This window comes from Bubalus bubalis, chromosome 6 (genome assembly GCF_019923935.1).
Source record: "Bubalus bubalis isolate 160015118507 breed Murrah chromosome 6, NDDB_SH_1, whole genome shotgun sequence".
In the NCBI taxonomy this organism is placed as follows: Eukaryota; Metazoa; Chordata; class Mammalia; order Artiodactyla; family Bovidae; genus Bubalus; species Bubalus bubalis.
The window spans coordinates 116,840,408-116,865,905 of NC_059162.1; the positions used below are offsets into that span (position 1 = coordinate 116,840,408).

General features: G+C 46.2%; 1 protein-coding gene across 50 annotated transcripts in view; it reads left to right on the forward strand.

The window, feature by feature from the left end:
* LRRFIP1 (LRR binding FLII interacting protein 1) overlaps positions 1-23,702 on the forward strand; it is a 161,590-nt gene extending 137,888 nt beyond the window's left edge. For 42 of the 50 annotated variants that reach the window (XM_025289209.3, XM_025289215.3, XM_025289213.3 and 39 more), the window contains 5 exons: positions 1,838-1,930; positions 2,854-2,946; positions 4,116-4,208; positions 5,740-5,881; positions 8,093-11,013. In XM_025289209.3, the coding sequence (XP_025144994.3) occupies positions 1,838-1,930; positions 2,854-2,946; positions 4,116-4,208; positions 5,740-5,881; positions 8,093-9,771 (2,100 nt within the window). In that variant the 3' untranslated portion in view covers positions 9,772-11,013. Of the gene's footprint in view, positions 1-1,837; positions 1,931-2,853; positions 2,947-4,115; positions 4,209-5,739; positions 5,882-8,092; positions 11,014-16,158; positions 16,209-18,315; positions 18,434-19,490; positions 19,571-21,080; positions 21,186-22,841 lie in introns of those variants that run through there. The other 8 variants (XM_025289226.3, XM_045166202.1, XM_025289249.3 and 5 more) reach the window with 3 other exon arrangements.
* Positions 23,703-25,498: the final 1,796 nt, after the last annotated feature.

The window sequence follows — 25,498 nt, forward strand, 5'->3', positions numbered from 1 at the left end:
CCATTAACAACTCCAAGGCCTCTTTATTTCACTGCTGTGGTTGAGTTAGAAGCTGAAGAAGAATTTTGTCTATGAAGTCCCTGATAACTGAATGCTAAAATGAAGGAGAAACGTTTCATGAGACCTGATGTCATGAAAGCTTCCTTTGAAACTGACTGACAATTTAGGAACAGAGAGCATATTCTGAACCCCACTCAGATGGACAAGTACTTAACACATTCTAGATACTCCTAGCATGCCCTCAGGCATCAGGAAGTAGACCAAGAGACCCCAAATCTAATTCCAGAGACGTGGAATGACCCTGGAACATTGCCTCAAAGTGGGGATCACAAACCAAGCAAAACCCAACAGACAGGTCCTTGTCATGGTTTGGAGGGTCCAGTCACCCCTGAACTCCAGAAAATGAGTGTGCTCAGGATGCCACAGTGAGCTAAGGTCCAGTCCCTTCTAGAATAGCCAGGCAACACATCTAGGAAAGGTATCCCCTGCTGTCCCTGAAATCCTGGGAAATACAGTGGACAGAGGAGCCTTCCGGGTCCATGGGGCTGCAAGAGTTGGACAGGCAGCTGGTTGGGCACCAAACCATCATTAGGGACTGTGCTACTGTACTGAGCTGAGCAGAAGACAGCAGAGCCGCAGAGCCTGGTTGTGGGGGTGCGTTTCATGCACAGGAGAGTCGGACTGGGGGAGTGGCTTTATGTTGACGAGTGCTTTATGCTCCCTTGCCCCTATTTTGTCTCTGGGGTACAGAGCTGGCTACCTACTGTTAGTAGAGATAAACTGGCCAAAGTAGACCACATTTACCCCCTTTTTATCCCAAAGAGTATTCACTGGCATATTTCAAAATCAGGGATAATTTTATTATCTGTTGTTGTTTAGTCAAACGATAAGTTGTGTTAGACTCTTTAGTGACCCCATGGACTACAGCACGCCAGGCTTCCCTGTTCTTCACAATCTCCCAGAGTTTGCTCAAACTCCTGTCCGTTGCATCTGTGATGCTATCCAACCATCTCATCCTCTGTCACCCTCTTCTCCTCCTGCCTTCAGTCTTTCTCAGCATCAGGGTCTTTTCCATCAGAGTCTTTTTGGCTCTTTGCATTAGGGGGCCAAAGTATTGGAGCTTCAGCTTCAGCATCAGTCTTTCCAATGAATACTCGGGGTTTATTCCCTTTAGGATTGACTAAGGGACTCCTTAGTCAAGGGGTTTGATCTCCTTTCAGCCAAGGGACTCTCAAGAGTATTCTCCAGCACCATAATTCGAAAGCATCAATTCTTTGGCGCTCAGCTTTCTTTATGGTCCACCTCTCACATTCGTATGTGACCACTGGAGAAACCACAGCTTTGATTTTGGGGACTTGGCAAAGTGATGCCTCTGCTTTTTAATATGCTGTCTAGGTTTATCATAGCTTTTCTTCCAAGGAGCAAGCATCTTTTAATTTGTTGGCTGCAGTCACCATCTGCACTGATTTTTATTTTTATCATCAGCCTTTTACAAATTTTATTGTCAGTCTTTTGCAATGGTGGCTCCTCCAGGTCTTCAGCCCAGACAACCCTGTGGACTTCAGCAGACACCCTGGAGAGGGACCCCTTCCAGGGCACTGCTCACTTTAGAGAACTCTGGAGACTCTGTCAGTTGCATCAGCTCCTCAGGTTGATTTTATGGTAAATCATAGGGGTGTCTCCTAGAAAATCCAGAGAAATGGGCTCCTGTCATTAAAAAAGCCTTGAAAACTGTGTTGACACAGTAGCAGGTGAAGGTCAATCATAAGAATGTGAACTAGAGGGACAGAAAAATGTGATTCCACTGCAACCTGAATGTTCCTCTCCTCTTTTATAGGAATTTGAAAGGGAAAAGCATGCCCACAGTATACTCCAGTTTCAGTTTGCTGAAGTGAAAGAGGCCCTGAAGCAAAGAGAAGAAATGCTTGAGGTGAGTAGCTTTTCCCTTTTTTCTTTTCTTTCCTTCCTTTTTTTTTTTTTTTTTAAACTTGGGAGCATTTTGTTGGTTTACTACTGAAGTTAATCAGTTTTCTTGGACACTGACTTCAGGTGAATTCGCTATGCCTGTGTAAGGAGGCAGCTGCTTTTATTAGAGCAGATTCTCTTTCTTTGGTGGTTTTGGGTTTGTTCGGGGACGTGTGGCAGAGAGAATAATGGCCCCCTAAGATGTCCACGTCCTAATCCCTGGAACTGTAAGTCACATTTCACAGCAAAGAGGGCTTTGTAGATGTGATTGAGGACCTTGTGATGGGAGTCGATCCTGTGTTGTCCGGGTGGGCCCAGTGTGATGCTGAGAGTCCTTGTAAGAGGGAAGCAGAGTCAAAGGCAGATTAGGAGACGTGACCACAGGGTTGGAGGTCAGAGCCATGTGAGGGAGGGGCCACAAGCCACACTGTGGGCACCCTGAGGAGCTGAAAGGAAGCGGGGAATAGATTCTGTCCCCGCCCTGCCCCATCCCTGGTCTCCAGAAAAGACCCCAGGCCTGCCCACACCTTGGGGGCACCGCAAGACTTCTGAACTTCCGAGCCCTCGAGCTGTAAGAAAATAAACCTGTGTTGTTCGAAGCCACTGGATGTGGGGTTATTTGTTCAGTGACAACAGGAAATTAATACAGGCTTGATTTTGTTTTAATCTTTTTAACTTGATTAGAGCTTTCCCACCTATCAGTGAGGATTTCACTCCAGGTTTTCCTCCTGCACTGGGAGCTGGGGAGCATCCTGAGAACAAACTCAGCGAGCCGTACTGGCGCTGGGATCCGCGGGGTGCGCATTGGCTCCGGGGCTATCCGTGCTGCAGAGTGCCTCCCTGTCTAATCCTGTGTCTGCTTTCTTTCTGTCTGTCCCTATTCTTCAGGAAATCCGACAGCTACAGCAGAAACAGGCGAGTTATATCAGGGAGATTTCTGATCTTCAGGAAACAATAGAGTGGAAAGACAGAAAAATAGGGGTAGGACTCCCAAGCCTCTGACATCCGTGCAAGTGGGCAGCCTGCCTAGCAATTGAGCACTTGCAGATTTTTTGGTTTGCGAAAAAGGCTTGTTTGAGTTTGCATGCGACCCCCCACGTGACACAAAATGAATAAAAGAGAGACTGCAGAACTCACCCAAATGGACATTAACTCCAAATTGGAAGCTGACTTCCAGCCAGGGAGATTCTCGTTTTGTTGACACCGCTGGGCCTCCGGCCTGCCTGTGAGTGGCCAGAGGCACAGAGGTCGGAGGGGCAAGGAAGTGCACCTGGCGGGCCCACGTGGGGCTCAGACCTCTTGGGACGCCCTGTCGGTGTCGCGGGGACTCCTTCTCAAAAGGCTTTGAGGAAGCTGCAAGGCGGCAGGGGCAGTACCCCTCGAAGCCCCGCCTCGGGTCTCCCCGGGGAGGTGTCAGCGTCTCCCTCCCCAAGGAAAGAGGCGGTCCACCTGCCTCTTTTCAGCAGTGCGGGGCGGGCAGCGAGGAGCCGACTTAGTTAAGGAACGGCCGTGCTCCGTGATGCCAGGCAGCTTCCAGACACAGCGACTCACGCCTCACGGCTCTGACAGCCGTCTCTAGACGTTAGAGCGAAGCTTGGCGCTTTCACATCGTGAAGCTGCGCCTTGCCTTCACTCTGATGCACTCACCGACACTTACGGGATTTTGTGTGCATGTCTGTGCGTGCGCTGTGCTTGCTTCAGGACCACTCTATGCTTACCTGTGACAACAGACACTGAGAATCAACATACAGAAATAATCAAATTGCTATTAAATAAAACAGTTGTCACCGGGGGTTCCTAAGCATGTCTCCATTTACCCCTCACTGAAATGGGTGCATTGCTTCTGTTACTTCCCTGCCGATGCTGTGAAACCACAGACTGAGCCAGGAGAGGATGTGAAAAAGAGAGCACCCTTCAAAATGCCAATGTCCTTCAGGGAGCGTGCACAGCGACATTTCTTGGCTGGTGTAAACTACATGAAAAGCTTCACGCTCGCACTGCGTTTCTGTCTCTAAGCATAGTCTGTTGAATGTCTTGCCGATGTCAGCATTTTCCTTAGTATTCATAGAAGCCTCCTTCCTAGTCCTGCTTCTGAGGTCATCTGCTCACCTGTGCCTATCTTCTCTCTCTCTGCTCCACGACACACTCAGGCGTTAGAGAGACAGAAAGAGTTCTTTGATTCCGTAAGGAGTGAACGAGACGATCTTAGAGAAGAAGTAGTCATGCTGAAAGAGGAATTAAAGGTATGAAGCCAAAGTACGGTTTAAAAAAAAAAGGCAACAGCAGCAGCTCCGAGATTCTCAAGGATGAGTGTGTGCGGACAGTGGTGTTCATTAATTTTATGACGTTGATTTTTGTTCCATTAGTAAAATCAAATCGTGGGTTGACTGACTCCAGAGAGACAAGTGAAGTCTGTACATCCTGTGGGGGGCATGCCCATTGCCTGTTAGTGTTTACAAGCACATCTGATCTTGAAAGCAATTCTGATTTCCAAGAATTTCTTTTGATAAGCTGTCTAAATTTTTTCTTAAACTCATTAGTAAATTCTCCAGGACATTACTCCAAGTTAGAGTAGATCTTTGTTCCATATAAATACATGTATCAAGGCTGGACTGCAAGGACCTTTCTAGCTGAACAGTGTATACGTGTCACTAGTCAGACTGGGAGATCTCACGGACTGTAGGAAGTTCTGTGTCCTGTCTGGGCCACGTCTAGGGTCTTCTGCTGCTGGCTGGACCCTGAGTGAAATAAACCAACGGGCAGCAGTGGGGGTCAGAGCTCTGGGTGGACTCTCGGCACCATAGGAGGAGGTACTGAGTCTAGGGGTTGTGGCCACGGACTGGCTCCTGCGTTGCCAACAGAAACATCAGTGTCGGCTACGTACAATGAAAGGTCAAGGCCAGAACAGTAAGCCAGCAGGGTCAGAGCTCAGTCACAGTGCTCCTCCTCAGCAGGTGTGCGTACACGTGGAGGGTTGGGGAATTCCTCCAAAGCAGAAGAGAAAGTGCTGCAGATGGCAGGAGGGCCGAGGGAGGGGGTGGTTCAGGGTGAAGCCGGTATCCTGGCATTGTGAAGTGCGGCTGAGTTTAATGTGCTTTGCTATGCGAAAGAAAGTGTGAAAGTGAAAGTCACTCACTCGTGTCTGACTCTTTGTGACCCATGGACTATACAGCCCATGGAATTCTCCAGGTCAGAATACTGGAGTAGGTAGCCTTTCCCTTCTCCGGGGGATCTTCTCAACCCAGGGCTGGAACCCAGGTCTCCCACATTGCAGGCGGATTCTTTACCAGCTGAGCCACAAGGGAAGCTATGAAGTGAGCACAAATTGTATTTCTTTGGAAAACAACAGACATTCCAGCCAAGGTTCACCGTTCCTTTCAGAACACGCACATATTTCTTTCTTTACCTCTGTGCCTCCTTTTAAAGAACACAACCGGGGTTCTAGAGGTCAAGACCCTTTTACGGTGACGTGCTTCATGTTCCACTTTCTGGCCGCCTGCAGTTAAAAAGGGATGCTGGCTGAAAGCGTTTTGTCACCGGCCCATTAAGACATGGATGGGAACATGTAGGAAAGAAGGGCCCTTGGAGGAAGACTTCCCAGATCTGTGTGTGTTGATGGAATATTTCCAGGGGTGGAGCCTAGCAATTCTCTATTTCTGTAGCGTTTTCCTCTGCTTAGGGAAAAGTGAGGTTTCTTACAATTACTATTTATAAAATAAAGTTTAACTGTGTATCACTTTGTGAGTATTATGATGAGCCTGTTTTTATTCCCAGAAACATGGAATAATACTAAATTCAGAAATAGCTACCAACGGAGAGACGCCAGACACTCTGAACAGCATTGCCTCGCAAGGTTCCACAAAAATGACGAAGGAAGAGCTGAATGCCCTCAAGGCGACGGGGGACGGGGCCCTCGGTAAGTCCGTGCTTTCCTTTGACCCTTCCGTCTTCCGGTCAGCGCTGGTCCACCTCCATGCATTGGCAGAGCTGACGTGGTCATCACTGATCGATTAACCATCACCCAGCATGCCCTGCGTTCTGTCACTTCACGGGAACTTCCTCCCCACATGGCACTGCCACCCACGTGTGTTGTCTGGCGTGTACTTCTGTTCATTGCTCACCACCAAAGGCTCAAGAATATGTTTCTTTTGCTTCTCAAAGCTGCCAGTGAGACTGTGAATACACGGAAAATGATGTCAAAATTCAGTGACAGTGTTGACATTTCTATTAGGTTTTCCTCAATTATGTGCCGACTATGGCGTTGTGACTTACTGTTACAGAATTATCAAAAGAGCCGAACAGCAGCGGCTGTGCAGTGAGTTACTTGTGCAGGGAGTTAGCTGACCATGTCTGCAAGCCGAGGCTGCAAGTCCCGTGCACCGTTAAGCATTTGGAGAGCCTGAGGTGCCCGTGGACAGTATAGATGGACAGGGAGCCCTGGGTGGGGGGGAGGTGGACAGGGAGCCCTGGGGTGTGAGCGTGGTCGGTGCGGACGGCTTTCCTTATAACAAGAGTCTGAGTAAGTCTGCCCGTTTGTCAGAGGTGATGTTCCTTTGTATGTCCTGTTTTTACTTCTGAAAGAGGATAAACTGAGGAACCCAACAGACAGTAGGAATGTGTAATATAATCTGCAGATATCTGAAAAGATTCACCAGTTAATATTTGTCATAATCCTCGGCTTTGGTCAGCACCTGATGGACAGCCTGAAATAGAAGCTGGCAAATAAGGTCTCCCTTGCAACCGGGGATCAGTTGCATTTCAGCTTTTCACAGTGAGGCTGGGACAAGGTCAGGGACTGTGGCTTTCATTTCCATTTGGAAGGTTCTCCATGGAAGTGGAGAAAACTGTAGGCCCAGCTTCCCAGGTCTGCCTTTCCAGAAGGTGCTTCATTATCTGATGGCTTTTCAAGAACCACAGCTCTTTTCATTGTGTTGAAGTTACTGAAAGAAAGTAAGCTGATGAATGTCCACCCTACCTTTACGTTCCTACCTGAGCGGCTGGGATGCATCCTGCTGCTCTTATACATTTTATACATGCTTGATAACTGCTGTGTAACAAACACTTAAAGAACTAGAAACATGAATTTTGTGCATCCACGTATTTTTGGATCGTATATCCCTGTTAGTAAAGAATTGTGGGAACTTCCAAATACATACGTTTATTTTTCATTTATATGTGTAATATCTAATTAATATAAAATGTACATTATAAAACAGACGCAATACTAGAGATTTTTAAGGGGTGAAGCAGAGGTGACTGTAAATGGAATCCTGCTTGTGTGTCCACTTCTCCCTGGAGACCGCTGGTCCTAAGCCACCAAGCTGTGACTTTCAGTGACGTGGCAGCTCTGCACCGCGGTGTTGTTTGTGTTGGGAAAACCCAAAATGTGATTCTTCCTTTCCAAGCAGTGACAGATTGCTTCATTCCTAAGGCTTTAATCAGTGAACGGTTTATGTGTGACTACGTGGTCTCTTGATTGGAGGCATCGGCTCCCGCCCCCCAGGAAAGGAACAGAGGTGTGGAAGGCACAGGCTGCTTCCCCAGGAAGACAGGGATTAGGGGCGGAGGTGGAGTTCTCTTTACCTCCACGAGCTGTTTCCAAAGTGGCTTCCTGGAGATGGACCTCGAGGCTGAGTTTCTTCAGATGAACTGAATGTTTCTTTTAAAAACGATCTGAAGGCTGCCCTTAGAGCTGGGTAGTGTGCAGCGCAGTTCAACCCCTGGAAGAGTAGGCGTGGTCCCCTTGTGCACCCAGAAATGATAATGGGGACCACAAACCCTGAGTCATTCTGAAACCCCTCATCTTGGACGGCTGGGCTGTCTGATCCGGAGCTCTTCCTTGTCTGTTAAAAGTTCCCGTTTGAGAGTCCGTTCACCCCACATGGCACCAGCAGCCCCTCTGGCCCCTGACGTGGCGCAGTGGCCTCTGCTGACCCCGCGTGTGCTCACGCGATGGCTGCTTGGCCGCACAGAACTGGCAAAGGCTTCTGTCCGTGTGCTTCTCTGATGGCTCTCTATCTCTAGGAGCGGGGTTGGCTGGGAAAGAGAACATGTGTTTACGTTGTAATTTCTGTTGTATGGTCAACCACATCATGGGGTCCCTTCAATTTTCTCAATGGTCTTTTAGGAAGAGCCAATGAAGTGGAGGTGAAAAATGAAATGGTGGAGCATGAGGGGAAAAGAGCAATCTTGCAGAGCACTGAGCAAAGACAGCACAAGGAGGACCCAGGAGAGAGCTGTGTGGACACAGAGGCGTCACACCCTGGTGACAGTGCCGAGGACCAGAGAGCCTCTGCGGACGGTGCCCCCTCCCCGGGAACATTAGTCAATTCCGAGAGCGAGGAGGAGGTTCAAAGCCGAATTCTAGAAACCGCTTCCTTCCTTGCAGACACCCAGCAGGTTGAGTCAAGTGAGGTCATAAACAGTGAACTAGTTGGTGAAATCCCAGATCCTGGGATTGGGCAGGGCAGTGGTAATGCTTTGGATATCGAAAACCAAAGGGAAGAATCTGCCGAAGAACGGGAAAAAGGAAAACAGGAAGATTTGAAGGCTAACTTGGAAGAAAAGAGCACAAAACCATGTCAGGAGTCTGCTCTTCCACAGATATCTGAGGCTGAAAGGGAGAGCAGTGAAGATCCTTGCAAGCAGAGTGGGAGCCCCACAAAGGCTGAGCCAGAGGCAGGGCTCACTGGGCTGGGGGCGCAGGGGGGCCCTGCAGCCTCAAGTCCTCTAAGTGACGGTGATGACCCAGGGAGTCACCGTGAAAAACGCCTGGCGGACGCCCCAGAGGCGTCAGACCCCAGCGCAGGGCAGGATGTAGAGAAAGAACTTGCCAACCGGGAGGTAGCTGAGCCCAGGGAGGCCCCAGTTCAGAGCACAGAGGCAAGCGGGGAGAACGAGGAGGCGGAGGAGGATGAAGGGAGAAACTTAAGGGAGGAGAAACCAATTGAGCCAGAGGTCCAAACCAGCCCTCGTCCTCCAGAAGCCGAAAGCAGACCTCAGGAGGTGACGGACCCAAGGGTGGAAGATGCTGAAAGTGAACCCCTGGATGTGAAAGACCCCAGTGAGGAGAATGACCAACAGGGAGAGGCACTGGATTCGTCGCAGAAGAAGACGAAGAGCAAGAAAAAGAAAAACAAGAAGAAAAAATCAGCGGCACCTGTAGAGCTCAAAGATGTTCAGAAAGAATTAACATTTCAGAACCCAGGTTTAAGTGAAGTGAAAGAAGAGCTGGAAAAAGACACTGATGAAAAACCGGTTGTAGATGCCCAGGACGAGGTCACTAAGAGCCCAAAACAGAACAGCGTAGCAGAGAGCAGTGGAAATAGTGGTGGTCCAGAAAATCCGAAAATTGAACTGGATGGAAAACTTGACCAAGACGATGCTGCTGTAAACACTAAGGCTGGTGGAGACACATTGGATTTTGAAGATAATATGATTCAGTCGTCAGGCACCAGTAATAAAGAATTAGACGAAGGTGCTATAAAAGATGAGGCTGAGGAAGATGGCGGTGCTTCCAGCGGTCCTCCAGGTCCAGAGAATACAGAAGTGCCCAGCAGCACCCTGCTTGAAGATGGAAGTCCCGCAAAGGACACTAACGATGCCTCTCACACAGAAGCCGCAGAAGGGCATGTGATGCCAGAAAATCTAGGTCAGACAGTCAGAGAGTTTTCAGACAGCATTCCTCTAGAGAACGATGGCCTGGCAGCAGCAGACGAGGTGGGGGACTTTAATTCAGAAAGCAAGGAAGAGAAGACAGGTGGGACCGGGAAGGGCAGAAACAAAGAGGACTGCACCATGTCATAGGTCGGGGCAGGGTCCCGGGGAGGGGCCAGGGCTGCACAGTAAGTCAGCTGGGAGAGACTCAGAGAATGTTCTAGGCCGGTATAGATGCACCGAATGACAATCAGCCACCAGGTTATGTACTCCTTCAAGCTATATAGACTGTTACCTGTAGATTTCTATTTCATCATTAAAATGATCACCCCGGTGAGAAAGACTCTTCTGTTATCAGAGTAAGTTCTAACGGGGAGCATTCCAGAAGTATCAGACAGCGATGTATACTGTTTTGTTTCTGCTTAAAATGAAAATCCAAACATTTAGCTTTTGCCTTAAGCTGATATGAATGTGCATATTCTTGACCAAATGTATCAGCATCTAACTGAAAGGACCAAATAGTATCCTGAGATTTCCACATTATAATTTTTAAATGGTCTCGTTTAAACATATGTGCATTCATATTTGATTTTGATATGTGTAATATAACCTGTATGGTATTTTATTTAAAAAGACATAAACAGCAAAGCAGTGTATAGGTCACTGAGTCATGAGATTTGCACCTTAGAACAATAATTTATCACATGAGGGATAGCAAATAGCTTACTTGCATTTACCTCGTACAAGTATCTTACTTCGGACCAATACTTTTCGATTTCATTCTTGAGGATACCTGAATTTATTTTGTAGGAGATTTTGACTTTGTGCCAATTATGTACCAAAGTTATTTTATACAAAGACTTTTTTTGTTCTGGAAGAGATATATGTTGTAATTGCATTTCCTACTGCAGTATTTGGGCAGGGAGAATCATTTCTGAAATTTATTTTTTTAACCTTAAAATCAGTTCTCTTTGTATTTGTCTAATCATTATTCAGTAGAGTAACACAAAAGGACCCTTGTGCAAACTGCTGAGTAGAGTCTAACAGGATATTTTTAATAGTTGAATCACTGTTGGTATTTTGGTATATTTTCATTTGTTGTTTTTCAGTATATTCTAAGTGAAAATTTGTTGTTTCGATCCTCCTAAACAAAGTATATATTTTCTATATGAAGAAACATTTAAAAATAATTGTAAAGTTAAATAAAAATCATTGTAAAATATTACAAGGGGATGTACAGTGTGAATGCTATTGACACTTTATGAGATCACATGACTTCGTATTACTGTTACAAGGTATAATTGAGTGCAAAAAAGACCAAAAACCTCAACAAAACTTGAGGCAAACGGAAGTGTTACTATGTCATTGAAATAAAGACACTTTATAATTTTACAAGCCTGTGACTTCACTCTCGTGCTACTTGAATTCTGGTTGTGGCTACATAATGCTATCTTTAACCTACTTCTGTCTATTTCTGGGCTGCTAATTCCCAGTCGGCGTTCTGTGAAGAACTGCTTCACAGCCTTTGCCGGCAGTGAGTAGCTCCGCTCCTGGCATCCACCCTGGTGCCAGTGTCGGACCGTCCTTGAGCAAGGTCTTTTCCTCAGAGGATCTCCTGTGATCTGTGGTTCTGATCAAGAGCTCAGTTGAGGAAAGTCTCCATTCCGTGCTTAGGGGTGCTTACAGGTGCCAACATTTAGACTGTTTCGAAGAGGATGATGGGAATTTCAAATAAACACTATTTCTTCATCCTCTCCTGAAGCAGGGGACGATGGGACGGACCAGTTCTGTCCACTTACACCGCGTGCGTTGGAAACTAGAGGCCTTCTAGACCATCAGGACGGAGGGCCACCACAGACTTGCAAGTTGTGTCTCTAACTTTAGCAAAGCTGTGCTGGGACTGGAATGCACTCTGTGAAGCAGCCCTCCATCCGACCTTTTAAGGCCTCTGGGGAAGTGATTCAGGAGCTGAACTCACTCTATGGTGAGCTCATAAAAGCCTTTTAAAGTCTTTCCTCTGTTTCCCATGTTCAACAGCACATTTAAGGGCACTGCAATACACTTCCCATCCCTCAGCAGTCTCACCTGTTCACCCCTGCATTTAATCAATGAGCATGCAGATCACCTCCTACATGGAAGGTGTTGGGAGCAAGCACATGGGACCAGCCTCTAGGAGTACAGGAGCTGAGAATTTGAAAGGGAGCGAAAGAGAAGACAAGGATTCTAAGGGGTCAAACGATTCTTGATCATCTAAGAGCCTTCATTATGAACATCAGTGACTCTCCTCCGAGGACGAGATGACACTACAGCCCCACCCAGTAATGAACGTGCAGGTGAAGCCCCTGAATCACCAAGAAATCGTTGCCTCTGGTGTGTCTGGTGTTGGAAGGCATGGCAGTATTGAGTTGGCCAAAAAGTTCATTTGAGTTTTTCTGTACCATCTTATGGAAAAACTGGAATGAACTTTTTGCCCAACCTAATATATAAGGCAATTTGGAAAGATCTCAATATCAAACGAGTCAGACTCAGAAAAGAATCCAAAGGTTACCCACCAAACACATCCCCAGAGTAACCTGGACCGCTGAGGTTTCACTATAATGCAGACAGAGAAAAACATGGATCGATCACTGATTCTTTAAATCAAAAAGCTGGGATATTTTTCAGCCTCAAACCAGAACATAGCGACTGTGCGTAAAATGTTAATCTTCCCTTCAAAGTATAAGTAAGTATAATTATGAGTTTATTTTAAAAGATAGAGAAAGGTACGGAGAATTTTGAATTATAGGCTATTTTCTCACATAAAAAGGTTGGGAAGCAGTTAAATTTTTGAAAAGAGTGTTTACGAATTACTTTCTGTAACATTGAGTATTTCTAGTTAATGGAACCTAGTGACCTCAGCATTTAAATTTCCACTGTTACTGGGACCCTGGAATGCTGCTTCTGGGGGTTTAGGTAGTTTAGGGTTTCCTGTTTTCTATTGATAGATTCCTTTCCCAGGAGACCCCTTTGTGCAACATGCCAGCATGACCATCGAAACGAGATTCAAAACAACAGTATGACTCATTCCGAACACTGGCTCCAAAAGGAAAGGAAGGGGTGTTTGTGAGTGTGTTACATTAGGAATACGTACTTATTCGGTGTGATGATCTTACATAGGGAAAACTATCAGGAGAAAAATCCCTTTCACCCTTTCTGCCCCTCTTAATTCAAAGACGTGTGTATTTTTCAAGACATGAAAGGCTTCAGCTGTTCAGCTGACCTGAAACAGCGGCTGGTGCAAGGCATCTGTACAGACCTCTTTGGCCCCGTGCTGCTGCTGCTGCTGCTAAGTCGCTCAGTCGTGTCGAACTCTGTGCAACCCCATGGACCGCAGTCCACCAGGCTCCTCCGTCCATGGGATTTTCCAGGCAAGAGTACTGGAGTGGGGTGCCATTGCCTTCTCTGTAAGCAGGAGAAAAAAAGAATCACCATCAGCAGCCTGTCCTGTCCCAGTTCCCCCTTTATAGGAAGGAGGGGTGGTCCTGGCGTAGGCAAGATGGAAACTGACCACCTGGATTAAGATCAAACTAAGTCAGTGCAAGGAGGAAGCAGAGAGAGGGCCACACTCAGTGGCTTTCTCGAGACCTGTCTTATGATCATTGTCTTCATGAACACGGGGGGAGATGACTTTTCTCTGCAGTGGGGTGGGGAGGCCTAAGGATGGGAGAAATTAGCCTAAGGATGAAGATCATCATTATTAAAAGTAAGCTATTTACCCTCTCTGTGCCTCACTGTACTGTCTGAAATCGGGGTTAGAACCTGCCTCTCAGAGTGGTGATGAGGCTTAGATCCAAGTGACGCACGAGAGAGAGGCGTGCTTGTTGCTGGTGGTCGACCTTGCTGTAGCCCCGCCAGCCGCAGTCACAGCGCTCGGGTCCCCCAGGGCAGGGCTGGCGGCCCTCTGCTTGCTTGCTGCTCCCTTGACTGTCTCTATGGTCTCGCCACTTTGTTCCTCATTTCACAGGTCTCTAAAGTTCACACCAGAAAGTGTGTTGGGTTTTAATATAGCGGGTGAGTGGGCCAAAAATCTCATTTGTGTTTTTCCATTCGATCTTATGGAAAACCCCAAGCGAACTTTTTGGCCAACCCAATATAAAAACCAAATTTGTTTACAAAGGTAAACTGTTGACAATATTACTAAAAATAACTTTAATTTCCAGTTATTTTTAACTTCCTGATATAAAAGAACACTTTGAGTCTTAGACTTTGTGACTTAATTTTCTTAAATGTTCATCTTTTGGGTGTCAGAGACCAGTGGTGAGTAGGGTTGCTTAGTGAGCATAAGTTTGAGACATCCTTGCTGAGTATCACAGTGATTACCAGTCGGGCCTTACTATTCCCCTGACAAGTTAGACTTGTTGATTTTTAAAGCTGTAAAAAAGTGGTACTCCTTTTCTTTTTTTATTGAAGTACAGTTGAGTTACAATATTATATTAGTTTCAGATGTAAAACATATATAAAAACATAGTTCAGTATTTTTATAGGTTACACTTTATTCCCTGACCTATACAATGTATCCTTTAGCCTTTTTATACCGAGTATTTCATACCTTTTCATCTTCTCCATCTTGCTCCTCTCCCTTCCCTCTCCCGAGTGATAAGCACCTGTGAGTCTGTTTCCATTTTGTTAAATTCATTCGTTTGTTTTATTCTTGCAGTGTGTGTTATATGTGATAACACACACTGTTTGTCTTTCTCTGACTACAGTGCTCATTTTCTTTATATCAGACAATTTTGCTTCTTTCTCTTCTCCAGTTTCCTAAAACTATCTAGTTTTAATCTTCTCCAATTCTGCTTTAAAATTTCTCACATTTCTCTCTTTATTTTTCATGTTTCCACTGTAAGACTAAAGGTCACATTACCCTTGTTTTTTTATTGCTAGCACTGTTATTACATTTTAACATTTTTTACTTGATATTTGAAAACTTCTAATAGAAAAAATAATAATAAATTGTAAATGGACCCATGAGCCTCAAGTCCCTTTCTGTTATATTTGGTGTTTCTTATGCCTGTGGTTACTGTATATAGGAGTATTAAATATACAGGATAATATTAAAAGTGATATTGTATGAGAGTCAGGTTTTTAATTTTTTTAAATTTTTGTTTCAGTGTTGGGTGCATTTATGGAAAGGACAGAATAAAACATCTGTCAGAAGAAATTTGTATGTCAATTAAAATGGAACTCAGAAGGATGATAAATATGTCTTACACATAACATTTTCTGCTTTCATTTATTTCGTTGTTATGCCTTTCAAAATAGCAACTTAGGATGTTGGGAAAAGCAAATGAGAAAGCATGTAATTTGTATTAGGATAGATGACTTTGCAAGAATGCAAACGAAGGTGTGTCTTTTATGAATTTTCCATTTCACACATCTAATCAAAATCTGGGCAGTGTGAGAGCGCTGCCCCTTGGGAATAGGAGCCTCAGGCCAGGAGTCGGTCTGACTCAGACAGCCAGGTTTAGGCAAACAGTGAGCGCAGTGGTCAGGGGTGCGGCCGGGGCCTCAGGAAAGCTGCCGGGCCGGGGTCCTCCCCTGTAGGGGGGAGTGTGGCAACAGCGCCCCCCATGGGGTTTCGTGGGCGGTAGTGTGAGTCGCCGGGGCACACCAGAGCACACGCGGGCGTCCGTCAGCATCAGCTCGTCCTGATGTTGCCTGGAAAAACAGGGGTAGCATGTTGCCCCTAAAGTCCTCCCCAGTCTTAGTTTCCCCCTGTACTCTAGAGACCGTATTCCTCGACACCCCTTCACAGAGACGTTGGGGGGATTTCTGGGTGCTTCCGTTCAGCTCAGTCGCTCAGTCGTGTCGCACTCTTTGCGACCCCATGGACTGCAGCACGCCGGGCTTCCCTGTCCTCCACCATCTCCCAGAGCTTGCTCCAACTCTGGGTGCTTACGTACATGCAAACTTCTGTGTCTGGGGTGGGAGGAGTGACAGGAACTTGAGCTATTGCTTCGTTCTTCCTCCAAAGAAGAGCAGCTCCTCACAAGTGGGTTAGCCGGTGCGTCATCGGCACACGTAGGGTCCGTAAACAGCTCTGACGTGGGTGAGTCTTTGAGAGAAATGAAGAAGATACACACGTCTGGGGTAGAAACTCGGAGAGTCAAGGCTAATGAAAATGCTGGTTAAATCTGGTCGTGATACTCGGTGTGTTTGTAATACCTTGCTAATGATGTTAAACCGTGAAGCCTGTGAGATCTTGTGTTGCAGTGTGGTTTGGCCTTAGAGCTCTTGCATGCTAACCCAAAGTAGAAGATTAGCCTGCTTGCATGCGGCCGGATACTGCCCTACGAGACAAGCATGTGTGGGAGGTTGACGCGGCTCAGCCCTCCCTTGGCTGAATTCCTCCCCATCCTGTCTGTGGCCTCATTCACTGTGGTACGTGCATAATACCATCATCAGTTTCACTAACCCCAGTGCTCATTCTGCGGTTTAGCCATCTGCCTAAAGAGGCATTCACCGAGTCACCTAAACCTGTTATCTTTCTGATTTCTTTAGATATTAGGTTGAAAAAGCTTATTGACGAACGGGAATGCTTATTGGAACAGGTAACAATCTTTTTTATTACTTTTCAAGTTCTGGAATGGGAAACCTGAAACTGGGACCCTCCCCACTCTAGCTTCTTGCTTCATCAGGAAAGCCCTGATGCATCATGCCTGAAGATAACATTAAGCCAACCAGTGTTCTTAATGTTTTTATCCAAGTGAGACATCAGAAGTCATACTGGACTTAGGATGTCCCAGAGATTCAAGGCCATGTTCTGAATTTGGCACACTCTACATGAATTGCTGCTTAAATAAAAGATTTGGGTAAAAGACCTTGAATAAACATTGAGAGGCAAGGGTGTTCCTGAGACATTCCAACACCCTTCCTCATCTGCCTGCCCATCAAGGCCAGTTTGGGGCTTCCCTGGTGGTCCAGTGGTTAAGAGTGCACCTTCCAATGCAAGCGGAGCACTATCAATCCCGGGTTGGGGAATTAAGGTCCCACATGCAAAAAAAAAATTTTTTTTTTTAAGTCGGTTTTGTAATCTCTCAGTGATCAGCACTGCTGTCTGGCAGATATTTCTTGCTTATAGCTGATCCAAGTCATTTTCACTGCTGTTTACCTACCTTGATCTCTTCTGCCTCAAGAAATCCTACACAGTTGTATGCTTTGGTCTTTTTCATAGTGGGATAGTGAAAGCCGCTCAGTCGTGTCCAACTCTTTGTGGCCCCATGGACTATACAGTCCATGGGATTCTCCAGGCCAGAATACTGGAGCGGGTAGCCTTCCTTTCTCCAGGGGATCTTCCCAACCCAGGGGTCAAGCCCAGGTCTCCACATTCCAGACAGATTCTTTGTCAACTGAGCTACCAGGGAAGCCCTTTTTCATATGCAAGGTAGTATTATTAAGAAATTATTCCACAATCACTTTCTAAGGAAACTTGATTCTCCTCATTTTCCCTCATAAGCCTAATCAAAGGTATCTGCCTCACTTTTTTCAAGTTTTGAAGATTTCTCTCAAAATTGGGTAAACCACTAAATGTGGTGAGAGAATTCTCTTGAAGTGTCTGTGATCTTCTGTAAACCTGTGTCTGTGGTAATTCCGTACTTGCTTTCCAAAGCAGTGTGCACCAATGGTCTGTATATCAACGTGGGTCTGTTCTGCTCCTGTCACTGGCAGTGGGGAGGACTTCCAACAAGCCCGCAGAGATTGGAGGCTAACAGGACCAGGGCTGGGAGACTCCCCATTGCACAACAGAAAATTCTACACACACACACACACACACACAGCTGTTAATTGCAATCCCAACTGCTATGTGTATGTCTCTCTCAGAGGGAAGAAAGCCATGTAGACGCCAACCCCTTGCAGGTGGCAAAGCTGCAACCTGATGGGGTTCTGCTGGGGACAGTGCTTCTGTGCCTGGAAGGCTCCTGGTGGCCTATCTGGCTTTTTAGTGAATAAAGCAAACATAATTGTATACAGATTTATGAACTTGTAGATAAACACTTCGGCTTCCCCGGTGACTCAGCCGGTAAAGAATCTGCCTGGCAAAGCAGGAGATGCAGGTTCGATCCCTGGATCGGGAAGATCCCCTGGAGTAGGAAATGGCAATCTGCTCCAGAATTCTTGCCTGGGAAATCCCATGGACAGAGGAGCCTGGTGGGCTCCAGGCCAAAGTGTCACGAAGAGTCAGAGCATGACTGAGTGCATACGCATACATAGATAAACACTAAAACTATTTATGGAAAAATCTCCTGAACTCAAGAGGAATTTCAGCCTTAGAGATAATTTTTCACCCAGAGTTACAAAATAATGCATGCCTGATACTGTAAATATAGTCTCATTTTCATCCATTATACTATTACTTTCAAAGAAGAGTGCTCACTGGCAGAAGGTTTTTCATTTGTTTATTATTTGGGTTTGTTCCTTGACAAACAAATCAAAAGAGAGGCTCCCCATCTTCCCAGTGGGTTGTAACATTTTTCTGTATTTCTCTCCGGCTTCTTTACGTAACTCTTTACCTTAGAGAAACGCGAAGTGATGGCAGGACAACATCAGACTGTACTTGTGGGGCGTGGGGTTTGACTTGACATGCGCCTTCCTTTCTGATAAGCTCCTGTCTCATTTAAAATAGAGAAATTAATGTACTTTTTTGGTGGATGTTTTCAGATTAAGAAACTCAAGGGGCAGCTGGAAGAGAGACAGAAGAATATCAGATTAGACACTCTGCACCCGGAAGACGGTGTCTTACAAAATGGGACGGACGTGCACGCGATGGATCTACAGAGTAAATGTCAATCCTCGTGTAGAAGGAATCCCTCAGCCGTGTGTGGTTTTTAGTGTACTAGTGCAGGCGGAGAAAACTATCATGGCAAGGAGTGGCCAGTGTTCCCCACGTTCTCCCAGGAGCCCTTGAGTACAGAAGCAGAAAGCTGTTTCTTCGTGGGCTGGGACAAGGATGGGCAGTGGGCAGGACAAGCATGTTTCTGTCTGAGCCTAGGAAACAGAACAGGTGCCCCAGAATGAGCACCAGGGTACCACCAGATGAAACCACATTTGCTATGCTGGACACAGTCTTCGGATCTGTTGACTGTATGGGGAAGTCAGAAGGTATTTTTCTGTGCCAGTAAACTGAGTAGGAAATGGCGATCTGCTCCAATATTCTTGCCTGGGAAATCCCATGGACAGAGGAAGCCTGGCGGGCTACAATCCAAAGTGTTGCAAAGAGTCGGACGTGACTGAGCACGCACGCTCCCACAGATAAACACTAAAACTATTTATGGAAAAATCTCCTGAACTCAAGAGGAATTTCAACCTTAGAGATAATTTTTCACCCAGAGTTACAAAATAATGCATGCCTGATATTGTAAATATATCAGTGAAGAGCTGACTCTTTGGAAAAGACCATAGTGCTGGGAAAGATTGAGGGCAGGAGGACAAGGTGTGACGGGATGAGATGGTTGGATAGCATTACCGACTCAAAAAACACGAGCTTGAGCAAACTCCAGGAGACAGTGAAGGACAGGGAAGAATGGAGGGCTGCAGTCCATGAGGTCTCAAAGTCAGACATGACTTAGCGGCTGAACAACAGCAACAACAAAACAAGAAAGAGGCTTAAAGGGATAAAAGCGTGCCCAGTCTTTCTGCCTACTCCCCGTTCCCCCACCGTTTCTTCGTCTTCTTTGCTCTAGGGTGCTCTCCCTGCTGGGTGAGAGCACCTCCTGAGTTGTGGGGCCACAGGCAAGAAGATTACATGGTTAAGGGCTTGGTTCCCAGTAACTATTGTTTTAACATTTGAAAAGCCCCGAGAGCTTAACAAATTTTCCTTCTCTTTCAACCTTTAGGGGATGCCAACAGACAGATCAGCGACCTCAAATTTAAACTTGCAAAATCTGAGCAAGAGATAACTGCATTAGAACAAAATGTACGTGCACACTTTTAAGCCATCACGGGCAGCCCAGCCAATGATTTAACTGAAGTTTTTTATTTGCTAGAAAGAACTCACCCTTCAAAGGCTGAGGACAGAAAGAGGCAGAGAATTTTAGAACCAAAAAAGGTCCAAAGGAGGATAAACAAGGCAGCAAGTCTCTCCAAGCATTTCCCGCAAGGAGAGGACATAGGGAGGAAAGGCCACTGCTAGGATCTGGGCTGTTAGTGGGCCTTCCCTGTGGCTCCCACTGTAAAAAGTCGGGCTGCAGTGTGGGAGACCCTGGTTCTATCCCTGGGTCGGGAAGATCCCCTGGAGAAGGGAATGGCAACCCACTCCAGTAGTCTTGCCTGGAGAATCCCACAGATGGAGGAGCCTTGTGGGCTACAGCCCATGGGGTCACAGAGTCAGACACTTATAATCGATGCCAATCCTTTACAGGGCTTCCCTGGTAACTCAGAGGTAAAGAATCCACCTGCCAATGCAGGAGATGTGGGTTTAATCCCAGGGTCATGACAATCCCCTGGAGAAGGAACTGGCAACCCACTCCTGTATTCTTGCCTGACAAATCCCATGGTCAGAGAAGCCTGGTGGGTTGCAGAGAAGTCCACAGGGTTGCAAGAGTCAGGCATTACTTAGTGACTAAACAACAACAATCCTTTATAAACAAGATTAGTTGAAGAAAGTACCTAATGTGGCTGGGGAGTTTTCTTGAAAGTTCTTTAAACAAACAAACAAAAAAATGGTTAATCACCAAACACTTGATGCAGGGATCTCCCTCTTGCCTGGGTTTTCCCTCTTTCCCTCCCAGCCCGGGGCTCGCTCTGATCTCCTGATTTGGGGCACTCGTACCTATAGTGTGCTGGGCCCTGGGACAGACTGTGTCCTAACAGAGGGGAGAAATAAAAACAGGTCCTCTTGCCCCCCCTCCATCATGGGTATATGTGGCTGGAACTTCTGAGAAATTTTGTAGAAACGAAAATGAGAAGCCCACCTTCAAAGCAATGTGTGTTTGGAAGCATGCCTTTGAGGGCAGCAGAATCCATCTCTAGCCCCAGATGCCACCCAAAGCCGCCTTCTGTCCTCCCGAGTCCCTTGTCTCTCTCCTCCCTTCCTGCTTCCTCACCCCACCACCTCTGGAAGAGATCAGATGGAAGCTGAGGTCCTGAGGGAGCCGTTGCTTTGCCAGGCTGTTCTGCAGGATCGACTCTCATCAGAGAGGATGGTGTCCCAGGGTCAGCACGGTGGGAACCATACTTGGGACAAGGGTCAGAGAGGAAATGAGTCCCTGATAGGTGCCAGTACTGGGTTGCTCATAAGTGTGAACAAACAGCTTGCGTGGCTAGAACCTATGGGACAGCTCCACATCCTAGATCATCATTCTTGCTGCAGTCTTCTCTCCTTTTATTACTTTACATGCTCGGATCACAAATATAAGCAAGCAGTCGGGGAGAGAAAACAGGCCTATCAATTTATACATGTGATTTTTTTTTTCCTTTCCTTCCAGGTCATAAGGTTAGAAAGTCAAGTATCACGTTATAAACAGGCTGCTGAAAATGCTGAAAAAATAGAAGATGAACTTAAAGCTGAAAAACGGAAACTCCAAAGAGAGGTAAATTTTCTAGGCTATTTCTAGGAAAAGAATGGGTAATGATATTCCGGTTGGGAGAGCAGGGTGAGGATCTGCTGCCCGGAAGTCTGCCGCTAAACCATTCATTGTTGGTCTTCCAGGCCACTCTGAGGGGCCTTGCTCACATCGTAAAGGAGGGGTTCCCTAAAAAGCCTATCATTCTGTTTTTTGCTCACGTGTGTGCTTAGTCGTTCCCGCTCTTTTGCAACCCCATGGACCATAGCCCACCAGGCTCCTCTGCCCATGGGCTTTCCCCTGCAAGAATACTGGAGTGGGCTGCCATTTCCTTCTCTAGGGAATCTTCCGACCCAGAGATCAAGCCCATGTCCCCTGCCTTTCCTGCACTGCAGGTGGATTCTTTGCCACTGAGCCACTGAGGAAGCTCAGGATTTTTTGGCTTTTTTTTTCCACTCTAGCTGCTCTGCTGTTCTCTTTCCTTTGATTTTCTACATCTCACACGAATACATGTGGGTTTACTGCTATTTATTCTGCTTGACATGTGTCGTGTTTCTTTGATCTGTGACGTCTCTTTTCTAAATAAATGTTGGAAAATTTTCAACCATGATCTCCCTAAGTGACTCCTCTTCCCGCGAGTCCACCTTCCCCCTGGGACTCTGATCAGAGGATACCAGACCTGCTCATGGACCCTCTAGTATTTCTCTGCCCATTTGTCATTTCCATTTCCTGTCTCCTTACTTCCCAGTGTTGCAAAATGTACAGTTTTTAGAGATCTTCCAGTTCACCTCCTTCTGTGTTCTGAAATAGACTCATTCCTGATAGTTCCTTTGTTGATCATAGCCTCATTTCATGAAAGATTTCATATGCAGCTGTTCTGTTTTCCACACTGATGACCAAAGCATGTTCAGTCTTTGAGGTCTGTTTCTGTTGTTTTGCTTCTGTTGACTCAAATGGTTCGTTCCATCTTGTCTTTGGTCTCATGAGGTTATGCTTGATTTGAATGTATAGGAATACTCCAGGCTCGCCTTGGGGGAATTTCCACTGAGGGGCTTGCTTCTGTGTCTGCTGGTGAAAGCCAGGGCAGGGGAGTTTCACTTGTCTCAGAACCCCACCCAGCCACCTGGAGGGTTTTGGATCAGAACCAGAACCACAGACTCTGTTCGGACGATGCATGTCTCCACAGTCACAGGGCTGTGAACCCCCACCTTGGGGCACCCCCACTCTTGCATGCTGCCTGCTGATCCAGGCAGCTCCCTACTGACGTGGCTTCTGCTGTGTCTCCCAGGCTCTGTGGCCCTGGCTCCCGGGTACCATCCTGGCCTCGGGCATTCTTGCTTTGGTTTCTGGCTGCAGAACCCAGAAACCCAGCTGCACAGGGCTGTGGGGAGCGCCTCTTCCAGCTGGGCTGGCTCAGCTCTTGATTGTGTGTTTGTTTTCCTCACCTTCTGTGAGACCACCAGGATCCCCAAGACTGTGCCATGTCTGGGTTCCCAAGGGAGGGTCCCTAGTTACTCATGAAGCTAGAATCTCGTGCCTTGTGTTACTTTTTAAATTAAGAAATATACATATACACACCTGGAGGTATGTGTGTATCTTCAGGATCTTGGTGGGTCTGAGTCATCATTGTGATTTTCAGTGGGGTTAGAATCAAAGCTTGCTGACTTTCACCTTTGTTTTCAGCTTCGCTCTGCACTGGACAAAACAGAAGAGCTCGAGGTGAGCAACGGCCACTTAGTGAAGCGTCTGGAGAAGATGAAAGCCAACAGGAGCGTCCTCTTGTCCCAGCAGTGAAGGACAGTTCTGAACAGGACACGGATGGGTGGGTGGAGAGCACGGGTTCGTAGGCTGGTCTGTTGCTGCCCAGGAGCGCTGCTTCTCCCCCTGCTTCTCAGAGAACACCCCGGGGAGCACCCTGCTTTTGCCTGGAGCCCCGGCAGCCATGAGACGCCTCTGTCTGCAGATTGAGACCCTGTCCAGGGCAGCTGCTCTGCACTTGCAGGCCGTTTAGTAAGCACACTGGGCCGTGGAGCTCTGTTTCCGACAGTACGGCGGCCTCTTCATCCCGTTTAAAATGGTGATTGGAGTAAAGACAAATGTGGGACTCGAGTTCTCTTTCCATGTGTCTTGCTGAACATTAAGGGGAAACGTTTCAGTGTTGGGACTTCCTTTCGTGGCAGAATCTGCAATTTGAGTGACTTCAGTAGTATCTCTTAGTCTACGCTTTTCATACACAAAACACTGTGGAACCACAAGCCATTACCAAGCAAAACTCTTTCACTAGAAACAAGTGGATGGTCTAGAAGTAAAAGTGACCTTAAGCAGACTCTTTCCAGGCAACAATGAAGCTTTTCTAAGGGGTTTTTGCATCAGTTCAATCAGAAGAATACTTTTTCCCAGGGTAATTAGGCAACAGCTTCACTGAAAAACAACAGCTTTTCATTCGCATTATTGAATCCTTATATTTGGGAAACTGAAGTTGTTAACTTCTTTTAAAGAATGTACTATTAGAAAAATTAAAAATTGAAATGTTGAAAGACTTCAGCAATGTGGTTTTTATTTTTCCCACTGAGAAAGTAGATCTTTAACTATTTTATACTAATTTTTCTGTATACTTTGGGATAGTTTTTCATTTTCTCAGCATTATCAAATCAACCCATATTTCTTTCCCTCTTAAAGAAGGTTTATTCACAGTGAATAGGAATAGAACACAGTAAGAATCAACACTCTTAGAATAAAAAGTAAACTGAAGAAGTTACAGATCAGAGTAGACACAATTCTAATATCTTCAAGGACAAAAATAGAAGTCATTTCGATACTTGCTAATTTGGGGTTATTCTTTGTATATGTTGGATTTTAGATAATGCTGGTTTAGCAGGCCAGCTTTCAGGGTATTAGCAAGTGCAAACCAAGATAATATCATCCGTATGTATCCCTAGTGTTGACAGCTGGAGAGTGCTGAGGTAGGAGACATGAGTTGTGTGTATATAATTAAGAAAGCATTCCCAACAGGGTGCTAGAGGTCTGGGGTACACAGGCTGCATTTCACTGGGTAAGAGGAATTTAGTCTCCTTGTGCCGAGAATATTTTACAGTGCTATCTGCATGAAATATTCAAATAAACACATTGAGGTATTATAGGAGTACATAGAAAAAAATCATTTGAGCAGAATCAATCTGTTGACACCAAGCAGATACGTTAATGTGTAGTAACAGAAATGACCCCCACGCCTGAGGTGCACACTACAACACAATGGTAAGATCTTGCCTGGTGAAACAGGGAAAGCGAAATGCAGTCAAGACAGGAAGTCAAAGAGGAAGGCCAAGGAGTTCCATTTAGGCCTTGTCAATTTTGAGAAGCTAAAGAAACATAAAAACAGCTGTGTGATGGAGAAGCGAATACTTCCTGACCACTCTTTAAAATTGCCAGCCTTCAACAATCCCTATTCCCTTTCCTGACTCATTTTTCTCAACTTACTGTCTAAGAAACAAGAGATCTTGTTTTATTTACCATCTCTCATTGGGCTTCCCTTGTGGCTCAGAGTAAAGAATCCGCCTGCAATACAGGAGACCTGGGTTTGACCCCTGGGTCGGGAAGATCCCCTGGAGAAGGGAAAGCCTACCCACTCCAATATTCTGGCCTGGAGAATTCCATGGACTGATAGTCCACAGAATCGCAAAGAGTTGGACACGACTGAGCAACTTTCACCCCCCACTGGAATGTAAGCTCCAGGATGCCAGGGAACTGTGTGGAACTCAGGAAAGAGACCTGGGTGAAGGTATAGATTTAGGAGTCATCAGCAGAGAGGGGATTTTTCAAATCTTGGGACTAGACTTGCCTAGTTGTTGTTGTTCAGTTGCTAAGTCATAGCCAACTCCTTGCAACCCCATGGACTGCAGCACTCCAGACTTCCCTATCCTTCACTATCTCCTGGAGTTTGCTCAAACTTGTAGACTGAGTCAATGATATTATCCAACCATCTCATCCTCTCTTACCCCTTCTCCTCTTGCCCTCAATCTGTCCCAGCATCAGGATCTTTTCCAATGAGTCGACTCTTCAAATCAGGTGACCAAAGAATTGGAGCTTCAACTTCAGTATCAGTCCTTCCAATGAATATTCAAGGTTGATTTCCTTTACGACTGACTGGTTTGATCTTGCAGTCCAAGGGACTCTCAAGAGTCTTCTCCAGCACCACAATCCGATAGCATCAATTCTTCGATGCTCAGCCTTCTTTATGGACATGCCTCGGGAAAGAGTGTAAATAATTAGAGGGCACAGGAAAAGCCAAGAACAATCTGATGGGCGTTGAGGAGCATTTACTTGTGAATGTCATTGGGAGT